General features: G+C 44.1%; 1 protein-coding gene across 2 annotated transcripts in view; it reads right to left on the reverse strand.

Moving 5' to 3' along the window:
• The window catches only part of NUBP1 (NUBP iron-sulfur cluster assembly factor 1, cytosolic), a 25,913-nt gene extending 10,576 nt beyond the window's left edge, over window positions 1-15,337 (reverse strand). The window contains exons 1-7 of one of the 2 annotated variants that reach the window (XM_077141825.1): window positions 15,244-15,337; window positions 15,061-15,165; window positions 13,363-13,496; window positions 6,846-6,914; window positions 4,576-4,608; window positions 2,414-2,504; window positions 1,451-1,605 (exon numbers count right to left, since the gene is read on the reverse strand). In XM_077141825.1, the coding sequence (XP_076997940.1) occupies window positions 1,451-1,605; window positions 2,414-2,504; window positions 4,576-4,608; window positions 6,846-6,914; window positions 13,363-13,496; window positions 15,061-15,165; window positions 15,244-15,262 (606 nt within the window). In that variant the 5' untranslated portion in view covers window positions 15,263-15,337. Of the gene's footprint in view, window positions 1-1,450; window positions 1,606-2,413; window positions 2,505-4,575; window positions 4,609-6,845; window positions 6,915-13,362; window positions 13,497-14,575; window positions 14,905-15,060; window positions 15,166-15,243 lie in introns of those variants that run through there. The other variant, XM_077141826.1, reaches the window with a different exon arrangement.
• Between the last annotated feature and the right edge of the window lie 640 nt (window positions 15,338-15,977).

Genomic DNA, 15,977 nt, shown 5'->3' on the forward strand with positions numbered 1-15,977 from the left:
GATACAAAGCTCATCAACTGCCCTTCCCCCACCCCAGTCCAGAGCCCTTGCACGCCCCAGTACTTGTCACGCAGCTGGCAGTGGACTCTAGCACGCTCCATGCCCTGCACTGACTGCAGGTCCATTGGAGGTGCCAGCTCCACTGCCCATGGGTGCCCATGCCCACTACAGCACCTGGGATGCAGTGGGTGCTTAGTGGATGCTTGATGGACTGTGTGAAAGGACTGACTAGTTCAGGGACCAACTAAAGTAAGACCCCTTTAACGCACTTTGTCAGGATCAGAGAAGGGCATCATGAAGAGAAGTGGAACTGGAGAAAATAATTGATTTCTTGGGAACCTTTATGGTCAATGACAATACTAAAGTCTACTGCAGTCCAACTGTATTTATTCACCGCTGAGTCCACTCAAGTCGATACTCACTCTCCCCCTTAGTCAGGTCAACACAGGCCTCATGGCACAGCCTGCATGTGACAGGTAGAGAAGCAGGATAGGCCCCTTCAAAGGGGCAAGCACCCAGGGCCAGCTTAGCCAGAAACCTCTGTTTACGTTTTGGGTAGGATGAATTATATAACCCCTTCAAAAAGACATGTCCTTAATCTTAGTCCATTCCTGTGGGAGTGAACCCATTGTAAATTGGACCTTTTGAAGATGTTATTTTTAGGTAAAAGATGTTTATATTTAGGACCTTTTGAAGATGGCCCAACTGAATAAGTTGGGTCTTAATTCTCTTACTGGAGGCTTTATGAAGAGAAAGCCTGAAGGAAGAGCAGGAGGTTTGGGAGTCAAAGGAACAGGGAAAAGAGAGAAGACACTGCCATGTACATTGCCACGGGACAAAAAAGCCAGGGACCAAGGATGGCTGGCAGCCAGCCCCAGAACATCACGGTCTTCAGAAAGAAAATATCACCTTGCTGATGCCTCGATTTTGGACTTCTCCTCTCCTTTAAACCATAAGCCAATAAATTTCCATTGTGTAAACCTACCCATTGCGTGGTATTTGTTTTAGCAGCTATGAAACTAAGACAATGATCCAGGCTGGTTCTGTTGAAAACTGGGAGATTTCCTAAATTGTTCCGAATTGGGGGCATGTGGTAGGCAAGCCCTGTAGGGGCAGCGTGGTCGTGTAGAGCCACCTTGTTACAACAGTGCCAGTCAGAGCGCTGGTTTTATGAAGGAAAGGGAAAAGAAGTGCATTTCAAGCCATTATTGCTTAACTTACAGATGACCAAAAAATGCTGCTGAATGCTTGTTAACTGCCCATGCTGGATCAAAGATAAACATTTTCCCCAAAGGTGGTACGGCCCCAGGCCAGGTACTTCTGGGGAAAATACATCCTGAAAAGAGCCTCCACGAGGTCAGGGTCTGAGCTCCGCTCCACTAAGACCAGCTTGGAGGCTGCAGACAGCCGGAACCCAGCCACCAGCGGGGACCGGCCGGGGACCACTCACCTGAGGGGTGGTGACAATCACAGCCCCATCTATGTGGGCTGCCGACAGGTACTGGACCACCGAGAGGTGCTCATCGGACGTCCCAGGCGGGGTGTCCACGATGAGGTAGTCAACCTCACCCCAGTCTACGTCGCGCAGGAACTGTTTGATCAGGCCTGGAAAGGGAAGTTTGGAGTGTACGGCTTTTCTTCTCCTTTTCTGCACTTACGACCCTCTTCACAAAAGCAGTGGTAAGTTTTATCCACATTCAGCCTATGCTCTATCTAAATCAGTGGTTCTCAGCTGGGGGCCATCTGGCCTCTAGGAAACATTCAGTAATGTTTGGAGACAGTTCTGATTATCGTGATGGGGGTGGAGGTGGATGCTACTGGCATTTAGTGGACAGAAGCCAGGGCCGCTGCTAAACATCCTACAGTGCCCAGAAGAGCCACACAGCAGAGAAGGCTCCAGCCCCGAAGGGCCACAGTACTGCGACTGATCCTTGCCCTAACAACACTGTGGCAATTTTGTCCTAAGTCTCAGTATCAAATCGACCTGGTACTAATTTCAATTCACACACTTTACTCTCTGACACAAATAAGCCACTATAAAACCATAATTCAAAAATTTTCAGGGTTATACGGGTCTTAAGAAAAAATTCCTAACAAACATGAAAAATTATAAAACTAAAACTGATACTTGTAGTAGCTCTCTTCAACCAGTGAAAAAAGAGATAAACAGAGGCTGAAAAAAATTCTGCTATGGTGATTCTTGGGAGGAGCTGTGGCCATCTTGCTAGAACAGGATGTAAGGAAAGCCAGGAGCAATCATGACTGTGGGAGAACAGGATAAGAGATAAAAGCAAAGCTACTACGGTATATGGATGGTTCAGTGGTAGAATGCTTGCCTTCCATAGGAGAGACCTGGATTCAATGTCCAGACCATGCACCCAAAAAAACAAACAAAAAAAGCAAAGCTACAAACCATTTTTCTTTGGTCCCCTCCAGATTACAGCATCATCAGGGCTGCTGAGCAAGAAACCCACTGACATCACCCCGAGGTTGTCTTCCACATACTGCAGAGGAGACAGACAGAGGCACAAAGCTATCACACCAGAAGAAACACTTTACTTTGAAACCACAAGTAAGGCACTTTCTTATGCCTTTGTCTGAGCTCTGGCTGAAGAAAACATTTTAGGACGACATTAGCGTCTGATCTATGAGAATATTCACTCTTTATATTTTCAAATCATTTTTGTTCCTCTCCCCAGAAAGGGAAGATAGGATTTGGAAGAAACACCACAGTAAATGTGGCTAAAATAAATGAGTGTCATTTCCTTAATTGTCTTAACCAGAGGCTGGCAAATTATGGCCCCCGACTGATAGTAAAAATTCAGAAATGGATAGCACAATACTACCTAACTGTAATACAATAATGTTAGAACACTGAATGAAGCTGAATGTGAGAATGATAGGCGGAGGAGGCCTGGGGGCGCAAATGAAATTAGAAGGAAAGATACACTCTAAAGACTGAGATGGTACAATCTAGGAATGCCTAGAGTATATAATGATAGTGGCTAAATGTACAAATTTAAAAATGTTTTTGCATGAGGAAGAACAAAGGAATGTCAATACTGCAGGGTGTTGAAAATAGATGGTAACTCATATTTTAAAACTTTAACTTACGTGTGAGACTAAAGCAAAAAGTGTTTATTTGGTAAAAATTTATATTTTGACTAGTGCATTTCCTAATATAATGTGTGTGGAAAGCTTAATTGAATACCATAAGTACATGGAACCTTGAATAGAGCATGAGATTTTATAGGTTTGTCCAGAGTGATGCCCCAATAATCCCAGAGTGATTTGATCAGTGAATAAAAAAGTATTTGCAAAAAAAATGGTGAGAAAGGGGGAAAATTCAACTTCCCCAAGTTGAACTCTTGATATTCTCCCAAGCAGTGGGGACAACCAAGGCTGAGCACCCCCAATCTTGGGGTTTGTCACATGAAAGTTAACCCCACAAAGGATAGGTCAAGCCTACTTAAAATTAGGCCTAAGAGTCACCCCCAGGAGAACCTCTTTTGTTGCTCAGATGTGGTCTCTCTCTCCAGCCAACACAACAAGCAAACTCACCACCCTCCCTCTCTCTACATGGGACATGACTCCCAGGGGTGTGGACCTTCCTGGCAGCGTGGGACAGAAATCCTACAATGAGCTGGGACTCAGCATCAAGGGATTGATAAAACCTTCCCAACCAAAAGAGGGAAGAGTGAAATGAGACAAAATAAAGTGTCAATGGCTGAGAGATTCCAGAGTCGAGAGGTTATCCTGGAGGTTATTCTTATGCATTAAATAGATATCACCTTGTAGGTCAAGATGTAGTGGAGAGACTGGAGGGAACTGCCTGAAAATGTGGAGCTGTGTTCCAGTAGCCATGTTTCTTGATGATGACTGCACAATGATATAGCTTTCACAATGTGACTGTGTGATTGTGAAAACCTTGTGCCTGATGCTCCTTTTATTTACCTATTTGACAGACGACTCAATATGGGTTAAAAATAAACAAATGTTAAAATAAATTTAGTATACTAAAATGCTAGTGATCAATGAAAGGGATGGGGTAAGGGGTATGGTATATATGAATCTTTTTCTGTTTTCTTGTTATTTCTTTTTCTGAATTGATGCAAATGTTCTAAAAAATGATCATGATGATGAATATACAACTATGTGGTGATATTGTGAATTACTGATTATATATGTAGAATGGAATGATCATATGGTAAGAATGTTTGTGTTTGTATGTTGGTATGTTTAATAAATAAAATAAATTGTAAAAAAAATTATGAGCCCTGGGTCAAATCTAGCCCACTGGGTTTTTGTAAATAAAGTTTTATTGAAATATAGCCATGGCTGTTCATTTACATATTGACAAATGGTTGCTTTCAAGCCACAACGGCAGAGACTGTAGAACCAGAGCCAAAAATACTTACTATTAGACAGAAACGTTTGCTGATCCCTGGTCTTAATTGTATCTCCTTGTGCCTAGAAAAGGGCCCTAACAAATATCTGCTGACCTACAAGTAGATGGGCTGAGAAAGGTGTGGCCGTGCTGTCACACATTCATTAAGGCAAAGGGTGGAAACTCACCACTGGAGACCAGCCCGAACCACTCTGGTGCACCTGCAAACAGGAGGAACGTTCATTAGTACGAAATTGTGCACCATGACCATATTTCCTGCACAAGACAAATCTTACACAGTTGTATAAAATAGAATTCATCATTTCATATATATGTTACCACCAAATTCTTATGTATGTAATGCAAGATATACTTTAATATCCCTTTCCCCCAAAGAGGATTATTCTGAAACTGCCTAGATACTTACTTAATCAGGGAACCAAAGTTACCTGAGTTGAAATATAATTTTGGGTCTGAGATATTATAAAAGCATAACAGAAATCAGTTAGGGATTATTGAGAAAATGCAGGGAGTTGTGGACCCCGGAGGTGACTTTTGTGTAGCTGTAGGAATAAAGAGAATTAGGTGTAACAGTTGCTTCACAAGCTGCCCTGTCAGTGGCCAGCGTGTCTGCTCTGTCCAGCTGCGCTGGTGTGTATAGGGGGAGAGGGGAAGAGGGGGTGGTGAGAGTATGGGCTAACGGGAAGCTCGCTGGCGCCACTTCAATATTCAGGACCCTCCCCTCCAGCAGGTATTCATCAATAGCCAAGATTCAGCTCTGCCTAATCTTTATTATGAAACTAGAACTTAAGGAGCTTCCAATTACACATCAATCCTAATTGCTCTTTTAGAGCCTCTTGTAGGAGCCAAAACAGAAAATCAAATTTAGTTATAAAGTCTTACTTTTTTGTTTAAATAGCTTTATTTTGATATAATCTCTAGACCAAGCAATTGATTCACTTAAAGTGTGTATAATTCAATGGTTTTTAGTATATTTCCAGGTAAGTGCAACCATCACATTTTCATTACCCCAAGAAGACACCTTGCCCCTCTTAGCTGTCACCTGTCCCCTACCCCACCTCCAGCTCTAAGCAACTACTGATCTATTTTCTGCCTCTATGGAGTGGCCTATACCAGACATTTCAAATATATGGAAATATAGATATATGTTGTGTCTGGCTTTAAAATCTTTCTTGTAAAACTTTGTACTGGTTCTTGAAGTCACTGGCCTTAAAAGAAAGGTAAACAGGAGGATCCAAGAACATAGGAGAAAAAATAGTGGCAATTCTGTATTATTTTTATCTCATCATTTAAAAATTTTTAGACAATATTTATTACTAGTACAGTAAGCAGTATAACTTACAAATGCATACCCATGTTGGGCCTCTGCCACAAAATCCATTACTGACTGGGATAAGTGATCAAGAGTTTGGCTCCTACTGCTCTACTACACTTCCCACCACTGTCAGAAATGAGTCCCAAGTCCTTAACAGAGCCCACGAGGGTCAGCCCAGCTGGCCTCTGGCTATTCTCCAGCACCTCCTGTCACTCCACACCAGCCCCCTGGCCTCCCCGCTGAGGACAAGAGGGCACTGCTGCTCCAGGGCTCCTGCCCTTGCTATCCCCTCAGCCCAGAATGCTCCTCTCCCAGCGTCGGCACGGCTGCCTCCTTCTCTTCACTGTCTGCTTAGCAGGGATGGACTTGACCAGCCCACCCACCGGTCCCACCCCATCTATCCTTGACCCTGCTCTATTTTCACATTATCTGTCACCTGCCCTCCTCCACCCCCTGGAAGGTAAATCCCATGAGGACAGGGGTTTTATCTACCTCATTCATCACTGTCTCCCCAGAATGGTGTCTGGCACTTAATTAAAGAACACACCAATCTTAAGACTGTTAAAACATCCTAACCCTCCAGTTCCAGCCTAATGTACCCACTGCCCTTGGGGAAATCCTTCCTTGGACTGCTTCTTGAGAACCAGAAAGGAAGTACCAGCATCCCCACACACTGGTGCAGCCCTGCCCCCACTCCAAATCACTTGCTTGCCTCTCAGTCTCAGTTCCCCAGAGGAGACCACAAGGGTAGAAATATTCCCTTGCTTCCAGGACACAGAACCCTTGCAAACCCTAGTCAAGCTTTCCCAGTTGTAGCTGAATTTCCTTGTATCACTTCTGCATTTTGCTTGTTGTTTCCCTTCCCCTTAAGGAGTGACTGAAACTAATCCTTTCTGAATGGTTTTGATGGACTTTATATATAATTCCCATACTCCAAATTCACAGTTGCTGTTAAAATACACAGATGGACGACTGAATGGACTCAACATTTAACCTTTAACCGATTTCATCATGTCCATATGAAACCATATGGGCTCTGCTGACCTCTCTGCTTTAATAGTTCAGCTCTATAAAGTTTGCCTTAAGAGAATATTTTTCTGAGCTCTGTAACAGAGCTCTTACCTGTTCTCCTTCCAGTCCCATTATCTTTGGGATTGACGGCCCACATATATCAATGTCTAGCAGAGCAATCTGGGGAAACAAGAAGAGACCAGAATGGTTATATAACTGAAGGTACAATATTTCCAACATGGGTGGCTGGGAGGGGAATGGGTCAGAAGAGGAGGGAGGGGAGAAGACAGAAAGACCCTGGGCCAAACTTGCAACCAGCTCAGTCTTATGAGGGAGAGTGACAACACGTATCTTCTGGTCCCCTGAGACAACAGTCCAGCAGTCCTAAAGAGAACTCCACAAAATTCATCAACGCTGATCCCACAGAGTCCAGTCCAGGTTGAGTGTGACCTCCTGGACCTGGGCATTAGGCCCTTCAAGACTCAGGTGCAGCCACTGTCCATGTACCCTTTGCCAGGGCACAGTCGGGCCTTTCACATTTGCTCTCAACTGCTGTGTGGGGTATGGGTACTATTACCTCAGCTTTAACGAAGAAACTGAGGTTTAGAGAGATCAGTGACTTATTCAACTGGCAAGAAGCAGAGACGGGATATAAGCTGAGCGCTCCAGACTCCAAAGCCAGGGCTTTCTACTGCCTCACGGAACCACTAGCGAAGCTCTGACTAAGCCCTGTTTTCCTATCACCTTGAAGGCTAATAACTCAGGCCAAACTTTCAGAAAATAAACTTCAAATGCAAAGGAAATCTCCTACCAAAGATCCTTGCTAGTAATTTAAACATAGTTCCACGTGCCTCCTTTCACCTAAATACCATTCTTTCTCCATCTGACTGATAACTGAGAGGCCCCAGACAGCCTTCAGGAACCCTTGGAAGAACACAGCTAATAGTCATCTTGAAACCTGTAGTTTCTCGAATCCAAAGTACAGCACCTCTGGGTAACTTTTTAACTTGCCCCAAATTCACTTCTTGTTTCCCTCTTCAACCCTGGGCGCCATCTGGGACCTGTGGTGAGAAGGATGGGACATCTGCCTCATGCACCCTCTGCTGGGGAAGCCAAGAGCTAAACTGAACCATACAATCCAACAGCTAGGCCCGGTCCTTTGCCTTCTTGATTAGCGTGTGTCAACAGTCCACCAGCGTTTCATAACAGAGCCTCACTATTTGGGAAATTCTACCCATTACCACACCCCGAATGGAGAATGTCATCAAAACTCTTGGGTTTCTAGCTGCTCCATCTCCACACCCTCCTTAAGGGAACAGTTTAATCAGTTTCCTATTGGAGAATTACACTCCTCATGACCGAAGGAGTGAATCTTGAGTGATACGATACGCAGAGTCAAGGAAGAGATGCAGTGTCCACAGTCCCATGGCGATACCCAGAAAATTCCTACTCTCCAGATCGGGGGAGCAGCCTGTGTCCTGTCCCTTTCTGAGCCTGGTTCCTTAGGCTTCCCTCTGACTGCCCTGATACCTGCCCAGTTAATTCCCTTTCTTCCTCCCTGATGCACTGATCCTTATCAGGACCCCTGAGGTGGGGGGTATTAGGAACCCGGTGCGAGAGGAGGCCCTCTCTGGAGCTCTCCTGGCCAGTACATGGAGGGGTTGGGATGCTGCAAGACTGTCTGGATCCAGCACTCTTCTTTCTCTATTACCCAAGCTGCTCTGCATAACAGGTCAGGAGATGTGGGTTCTAGCCCTAACTCTGGTACTCTGAGGCTGTGCCACCTTGTACAGTTGCCCTCCCTCTCCAGGACTTGTCTGGCCAAGCTTCTGATCTGTGAAATGATGTTTTGGGCATCTGTAAGGGCCCCTTCCAGCTCTAGAGTGTATGAGTCCCAGAAAAGGGACTCAAACACTATAGTCTCCAAACAACCAACTTGGACCTTTTAATGATATAGCTGACCTTTCAGATCTTGTTTTAGTTTGCTAGGGCTACCATAACAGTACCACTAAGTAGATTGCTTAAAACAATAGAAATTTATTATCTCACAGTTCTGGAGGCCAGAAATCTGAAATCTGTAGGGGAGAATTCTTCCTTGCCTCTTATAGCTTCTGGTGTTTGCCAGCAATCCTTGCTGTTCCTTAGCTTACAGATGCGCCTGACTCTGTATTCACATGGTCTTCTCCCTATGTCTGTATCTAATTCTTTCCTTCTTATAAGGCCACCAGTCATGCTGGATCATTGGCCGCATCTTTACTAATCACATCTTCAGAGACCCTATTCCAAATAAAGTCATATTCATGGCACCAAGGGTTGAGAACTGAATATGTCTTTTTGGGGGGACACAGCTTAATACGTAACTGATCACAAAGCAAGATCATAAATTTGTCATTTATAGGTGTCGGTGACTTTTGTAGTGGAAAGATACCATGTGATCCTTTTACGTTCCCTGGCTCAGGCTTATACAATAAAGGCTCCTCCTCTGACCTTCACCAAAGTTATACATTCCATAGCCTGCCTGTGACTAGTCAGGAGGGTTTTCCAATTCTGCTCTCTTGATTCTAGGTCCTTTCCAAATGAGAGTTCAGATTCCTGTCTGCCTTAAGCACTGACAGGGCAGGACTTGCTCAGAATTAGTGCTGAGCACTACCAGAGGATAGGCAGAAAATGGAGAGTGTGTTTCCCCAGTGCCCTGCTAAACTTAGGGCAGTAAGAAATACGTGCTACTTGCCTTTAACAAACAAGAAACATTCGGTGCTTATTATGTGCTGACAATGAGCACTCTTTGAAGATGGTGATGTTTTTACTGACATTGAGTGGGTCTGCTCGGGGAAAATCCACTCTCCTAAATGGAAAGTTTTTTTTTTTCAAACCACTACTGTAAAAGGGAATACAGCATATCTAGCTCTATTTCCACACTGGATGGGGGCCTTTCCTTCAGTCTACTGCAAAGTCCAGACATGTATGCAGCAAGGACTTCAAAACATAATTATATAAAGTAAGTGATGTAAACAGCTGTCTATTCATAAGCAGTTATTTGCAACTGGCCCAGTTAAAGCCTGTCTCTGGAGAGCTTTTAAAAATATTCCCAACAGCTTCTAAAAGCAAAAATGATTCTGGCTAGTATGGATCATCTGGGAAAACAGATTTCTTTGCCAGCCAACTAGATGATACAAATTTGAGCCTCAGACGGCAAGACTGGTGAATAACAGAACAATGCTGCCAAGTCTTTTTTTAACCTGCTCAGCCCTGTTTTTTTGAGCAGGCTACAAAACTGATTATCTCTAACACGGAAATAATCAGCACCCCTTCATATTCCAGTTGATGGAAGAAAGTATTAATAATTATTGTTGTTGTGGATGTTTACTGAGCACCTGTTCTGTGCTAGGCATTGTGCTAAGAGCTTTACATGTATTATCTCAGTCCTCTGATCCCATTTCCAGATGTGAAAATTGAGACAGTGAGAGCCAGGTGAGCTGTTCAAGATGACAGCTTTACTGGAGCTGGGATGTGAACATGGGCAGCCCCCCTGAACCTGTGTTCTTAGCCACCACGCCCTGGCCCCACATGCTAAATCAGAATTGTGACTCCTCCTCCTGCCCACCAATGCTACGAACCACTGTTTCTTCTACTGTCAGGACTTTGCCCTCCTTTGTTCTACCTGCTGCCCTGGCTCAGACCCTCGTGGCCCCTTCTCGTGGCCCAAGGTAAGAATGACCCGCTTTGGACTGTGTGCCACCACCCTTCACTACTCAATCATACACTTGCCTCTCATGGCCACACACTTAAAGCAATGCTCAAATCACACCTCTTCCCCATCCACATGCCTGACCAGGAAATTCAAAGCCTCCATGCTATGATATGGCCTCATCCTCAGTTCTCCTAGCTACTCAGCCACAGCAGATAGCCTTTTCCTCCGAGTCCTACCCTCTGTGCTGTTGCTTCCACTCTCATTCTCCCCACACTGCATCAGCCTCCATCATATTTCAGAAGCCACCTTCGCCAAGGACCCTGTCCAGGTGTCCGCCGTCAGTCTTCTTTCCTTCTCCAAATTCCTAGAGGACATCTTGGATGGCATATGCCACATTCCACAGAGAGGCCCTCCTCCATCCCCGGTAGGACAGAGACAGCAGCTCAAGGTTCTAATAAAATGATCTGAAGAGAAATGAACTATCAGGGTGGAATTCAGAGCCCCAGTGAGTGGGACAATCACAAAGCTTTACAGATCACCTGACCTGGCCCAGCCTCTTCATTACCCCACAACGGCCAGTAGCCTGACCAAGACCTCAATTCTCCTCCAAAATGCTCTTCTCAGCACTACTGCTTCTGCCACTTTGAGCCAAACCAGAGGCTGCCAAACCACGACCTATGGTCTAAATCAGCAGGATACCTGTTTTTGAATGGCCCAAAAACTAAGAATGTTTTTTACATTTTAAATGGTTGGAAGAAAAATAAAATAGAATAATTTCATTTCATGACATGAAAATAATATGAAATTCAAGTATCAGTGATAAAAAAGTTTTATTAGAAATCGATGCAAATGTACTAAGAAATGATGAATATGCAACTATGTGATGATATTAAGAATTACTGATTATATATGTAGAATGGAATGATTTCTAAATGTTTTGTTTGTTAATTTTTTTAATTAATAAAAAAGAGTCACCTGTAAAAGGTAGTGTGTTCAGAATAAATGAATAGAATAAAAAAAAAGTTTTATTAGAACACAGCCACACTCAGTCATTTAAACATTGTCTGTGGCTGCTTTCACATGCCCCTTTCACCTTGCAACGTCTGAGCTGAATTGTTGATACAGAATGGTATAGCCTGCAAAGCTTAAATATTTACCACCTGGCTCTCTACATAAAAAGCTTGCTGACTCCTGAAGCAAATTCTAATTTCTTAATGCTATGATTTAAAAAATGCTTTCTTGGACCTTGGATGCTGGTGAGGTGTCTCAGGGACCACTGAGGGTCTATCTGTGCACGTATATATTGAAGGCATGTCAGAGTGGGTTTGTCCCCACTGCCCCAAAGTGTTTTGATTTTTTTTTTTTAATTAGGGATTTGAGCAAAATTTCATTTTGAAAAAAAAAAGGTACTATGTTTGTTAAAAAACAGTATTTGAAAACCACAGAAATTAGGTATAAAATCATACTCAAAGTGAACCTTTAGATCATTTTCTATACTCAGTGCAAAATTGTAAGTCCTAAATGACAACGTGGGTCTTTAAAATCAAAGGTATCACCCTCCCCTTGTCTGCATGGGAGATGACTCCCAGGGGTGTGGACCTTCCTGGAAACGTGGGACAGAAATCCTAGAATGAGCTGCGACTCAGCTTCAAGGGATTGAGAAAAACCCTAAAATGAGCTGAGACTCAGCATCAAGGGATTGAGAAAACCTTCTCCACCAAAAGGGGGAAGAGTGAAATGAGACAAGTGTCAATGGCTGAGAGATTCCAAATAGAGTCAAGAGGTTATCCTGGAGGCTATTCTTATGCATTAAGCAGATATCACCTCGTTATTCAAGATGTAATGGAGAGGCTGGAGGGAACTGCCTGAAAATGTAGAGCTGTAGTTCCAGTAGCCATGTTTCTTGATGATGATTGAATAATGACATAGCTTTCACAATGTGACTGTGTGACTCTGAAAACCCTGTGTCTGTTGCTCCTTTTATCTACCTTGTCAACAGACGAGTAGAACATATGGAATAAAAATAAATAATAGGCGGAACAAATGTTAAAATATAGTTTGAAATGCTAGTGATCAATGAAAGTGAGGGATAAGGGGTATGGTATGTATAATCTTTTTTTTTTCTGTTTTCGTTTTATTTCTTTTTCTGTTGTCTTTTTATTTCTTTTTCTGAATTGATGCAAATGTTCTAAGAAATGATGAATATGCAACTATGTGATGATATTGTGAATTACTGATTATATATGTAGAACGGAATGATCATAAGTTAATGTTTATGTTCGTGTGTTGTTAATTTTTTTAATTAATAAATAAATTAAGAAAAAACAAAGGTATCACAAATTCCATTTCATCATTCTGGTAAAAATAATTTTTTTCCTCATCCTCACATACCTTATATTAAAGCAGAAATCCACAAAACAGCATCAGATTGTTTAAGTTTTTATGCTCATCTCTATAGAAGCAAATAGTCTAATGTAGGGGTTGGCAAACTTTTTCTTCGAAGGCCATACAGAAAGTATATGCTTTGTGGGCCAAGAGACAAAATCAAGATAATATGTAGGTACTTACACCCCACTTTAAAAGTAGCCATTTAAAAATGTAAAATACATTCTTATCTCACAAGCCATAAAGATAGGAGATGCGCTATAATTTGCAGACTCCTGACGTAGAGAAATGCAGAAAGAGGTTAATAAAGAGAAAGAAATCTGAATGTGACATACTAAATCATCCGCGTGCAAAGGGAAATGTTCACTGCCATTTGTTTCCATGACTAGAGATCCCAATGAAAGACTTCCTCTACTGCTGGCCAAGTCCCTGCTCTCTCTGTAGGTATGCTAAGCCAAAGAGGTCAATTCAACTTTATCTAAGCAATCGGTTATCAGAAGCTACCGTGAACTCTCAGACAGTAAGAGCATTCCCCAGTTTCCCAGGTCCCACCTGTGTGTTCTCATCCTCTGCCAGACCGTGGGCAAGGTGGGCACTGAACGTGCTCTTCCCAACGCCGCCTTTCCCAGACAACACCAAGATTTTGTGTTTCACGGTTTTCATTTTCTCTTTGATTTCCTCTATGGCTGCAAAGAAAGCAGTTCAGGTGATAATGTCCCTGATGAAAACTCAAATGCCCCTCTTTCAGCAGGCTAGAAGGAGCTAAGGCCTTGGGGCATTTTTAAGGGGTTATGTATGAAATATTGCTTAGTTAATGGTAATACTAAGAGTTAAGAAGAAAATAAGGCTATTCTGACTGCCTGAAAAGTCCTTTTTGTTTGTGTTCATTTTGCCTCCCTCTATTAGACAGAATATGGGATTCATAAAGGTGGAAACTCTGATATGTTCGCCTCAGTAGCCTCTGCTTCAGAACAAAGCTGTGCATACAGTAATGGTTCTCAACCTGGGGCAAAATCCCTCAGGGGACATTTGGCAATGTCTGGAGACATTTTTGGTTGTCACAAGCACATAGAGATACTACTGATATCTGTTGGACAGAGGCCAGGGATGCTGCTAAACATCCTACGATGCACAGGACATTCCTACCCCTTCCCCCAAAATATCAATAATGCTGAGGTGGAGAAACCCTGACAAATAGTAAGCATTTAATAAGTACCGAGCACTAGTAACCATCATTTCTTATATATTTACTGTGCTTTAAATATCCCATTTCTTTCCAAACCCTGAAAACAACACTGGGAGTTAACAATTTTTCACCCCATTTTAGAAGAGGAAACAGGTTCAGACAGGTGAAGTTTCTTGCTCACAGCCACACTGCCTGCAGGAGAGCCAAGAGTCAAACCCAAGGCTCTCTTTCAACTCCTTCCAAATTCTTCTCCAGCCTCCTTCTGCTTTTTAAGATTTCTCTAAATAGGTTTCTTGAGAGCGCCCCAGACTCGAATTTACCTCACAGCATTTCTCACTGTAATGATTTACACGCGTGTTTACCTTGCTTGCAGTCGCTCTCCCCTGTTAAACTAAGCTCCACCAGGGCAGTGACCACAGCTGCCATTCCCAGCCCTATCCCCAGCACAGAGCACCGTGCCTCGTTAGGTGGTTAAACTATTTCTGCGGCCTGAAAGGGACAATCCCTTCCCAAAAGCAAGGGAATTTTGTTTTAAAGGTCACACAAGCTAGAAAGCAGCTGGAGGGGCCGGATTTATACCTGAGGGCTCCCTAACTTCCAAGCGAACACCGGGTTTCCTCCTCCGTCCGGTTTTGCTCGGGACAATATCCGAGCCCCGCCCCCTTTTCCTGTCACTCAAACCCGTGGCCCCACCCCCTCATTGCCGACTTTTTTCCAAGCCTCTCCGCCTCCAGTTGGACCCTCCGCTCTTAATACCCCTTGCGACTCCAAGGCGGTCAATGAACCTTGAGGACCGCCCTTCCACTGGCGACACTTTCTTCCCCACCTCCCTCCTGGTCCCCTCTGGGCCCTCCCGGTCATTCATCCCTCAGGAATCGCCCTTGCGCCAACGACTAGTTCCATGCCCCGCCTCCTCTGAGCCCCGCCCCTCTTAATAGGCCTTCTGCATCTTGCCTGTCATTCATCCTTCAAGTCCCGCCCCATCAACGGCCCACTTTCCCTAACCCCCGCCTCTTCCGGGTCCGAGACTTCCACTTCCTGTGCAGGCCTCGCCCCTTCCTCACCCGGGTCCGGCGCGGCGCCGGCTCCAGAAGCGCAGAGCCGCTGGTTGGGGCACCCCTGACATGAGGCCCCTCGGCCTGCCTGGGCACTGCCAGTCCCGGGACAGTCTGCGTGGAGACGAGATAACAGTTACAGTAGTTCTTGTCCCTTCAGCTCCGCCACCCATGGCCCTTCTGCACGCTCACCCTGAGGCACCTCCTCCATTCCGCCGCCTTTGGCGCATACGCGGACGCCGGAACTCGCTACTGCGCATTTCCGCCTCGCGGCGCCCAATGTGACCCTGAAGCCTTGCGCGGTAAGGCTTGAAAATAGACGGCTATGCACATGCGCGAACCGCCTGCCAGGAGGACGGTACTTTCGTTCCTATTCCCTTTAAACCGCATCGGCAGATGTCTAGCATAAGTGCTTTAACAGGTGTTCTCTAGGATTAAAAGCGTTGTCCTTCATAACCTCAGTACCATCTTAATACCCAAGAAATTTAACGTTGATACAATTCTTTTTGCTGATCCACGGTTCATATTTCAATTTTTCCCAATTACTGTGAGAGACGCTCTTTGATTCTGGTGCCAATCAGGGATCGTACAGTGCCTTTTGTTCTTGTGTCTTTTTTGCCTCATTTAAGAATAGAAAAACTCTCCTGTTTTGTTTTGTTTTTTTCTCTTAATTGGTCTTTCATGACTGATAATTTCTTAGAGTCCGGGCCAGTTGTCTTGTAGAAAGCCCATTAATGTTCATTTGTTTTGATTTCCTCGCATCATGACCAGATTGCAGTTAAGTTGCTTTTTATTTTTGGCGTGATACTTGGGTGATGTGTGCTTACCATTGTATCATATCAGGAGCACATCAAGTCAATTCCATTTTTGGTAATGTGGAGCTTGAGCACTTGGTTAAGATAGTGTCTGCCAGCGTTCTCCAATGA

This window comes from Tamandua tetradactyla, chromosome 23 (genome assembly GCF_023851605.1).
Source record: "Tamandua tetradactyla isolate mTamTet1 chromosome 23, mTamTet1.pri, whole genome shotgun sequence".
NCBI lineage: Eukaryota > Metazoa > Chordata > Mammalia > Pilosa > Myrmecophagidae > Tamandua > Tamandua tetradactyla.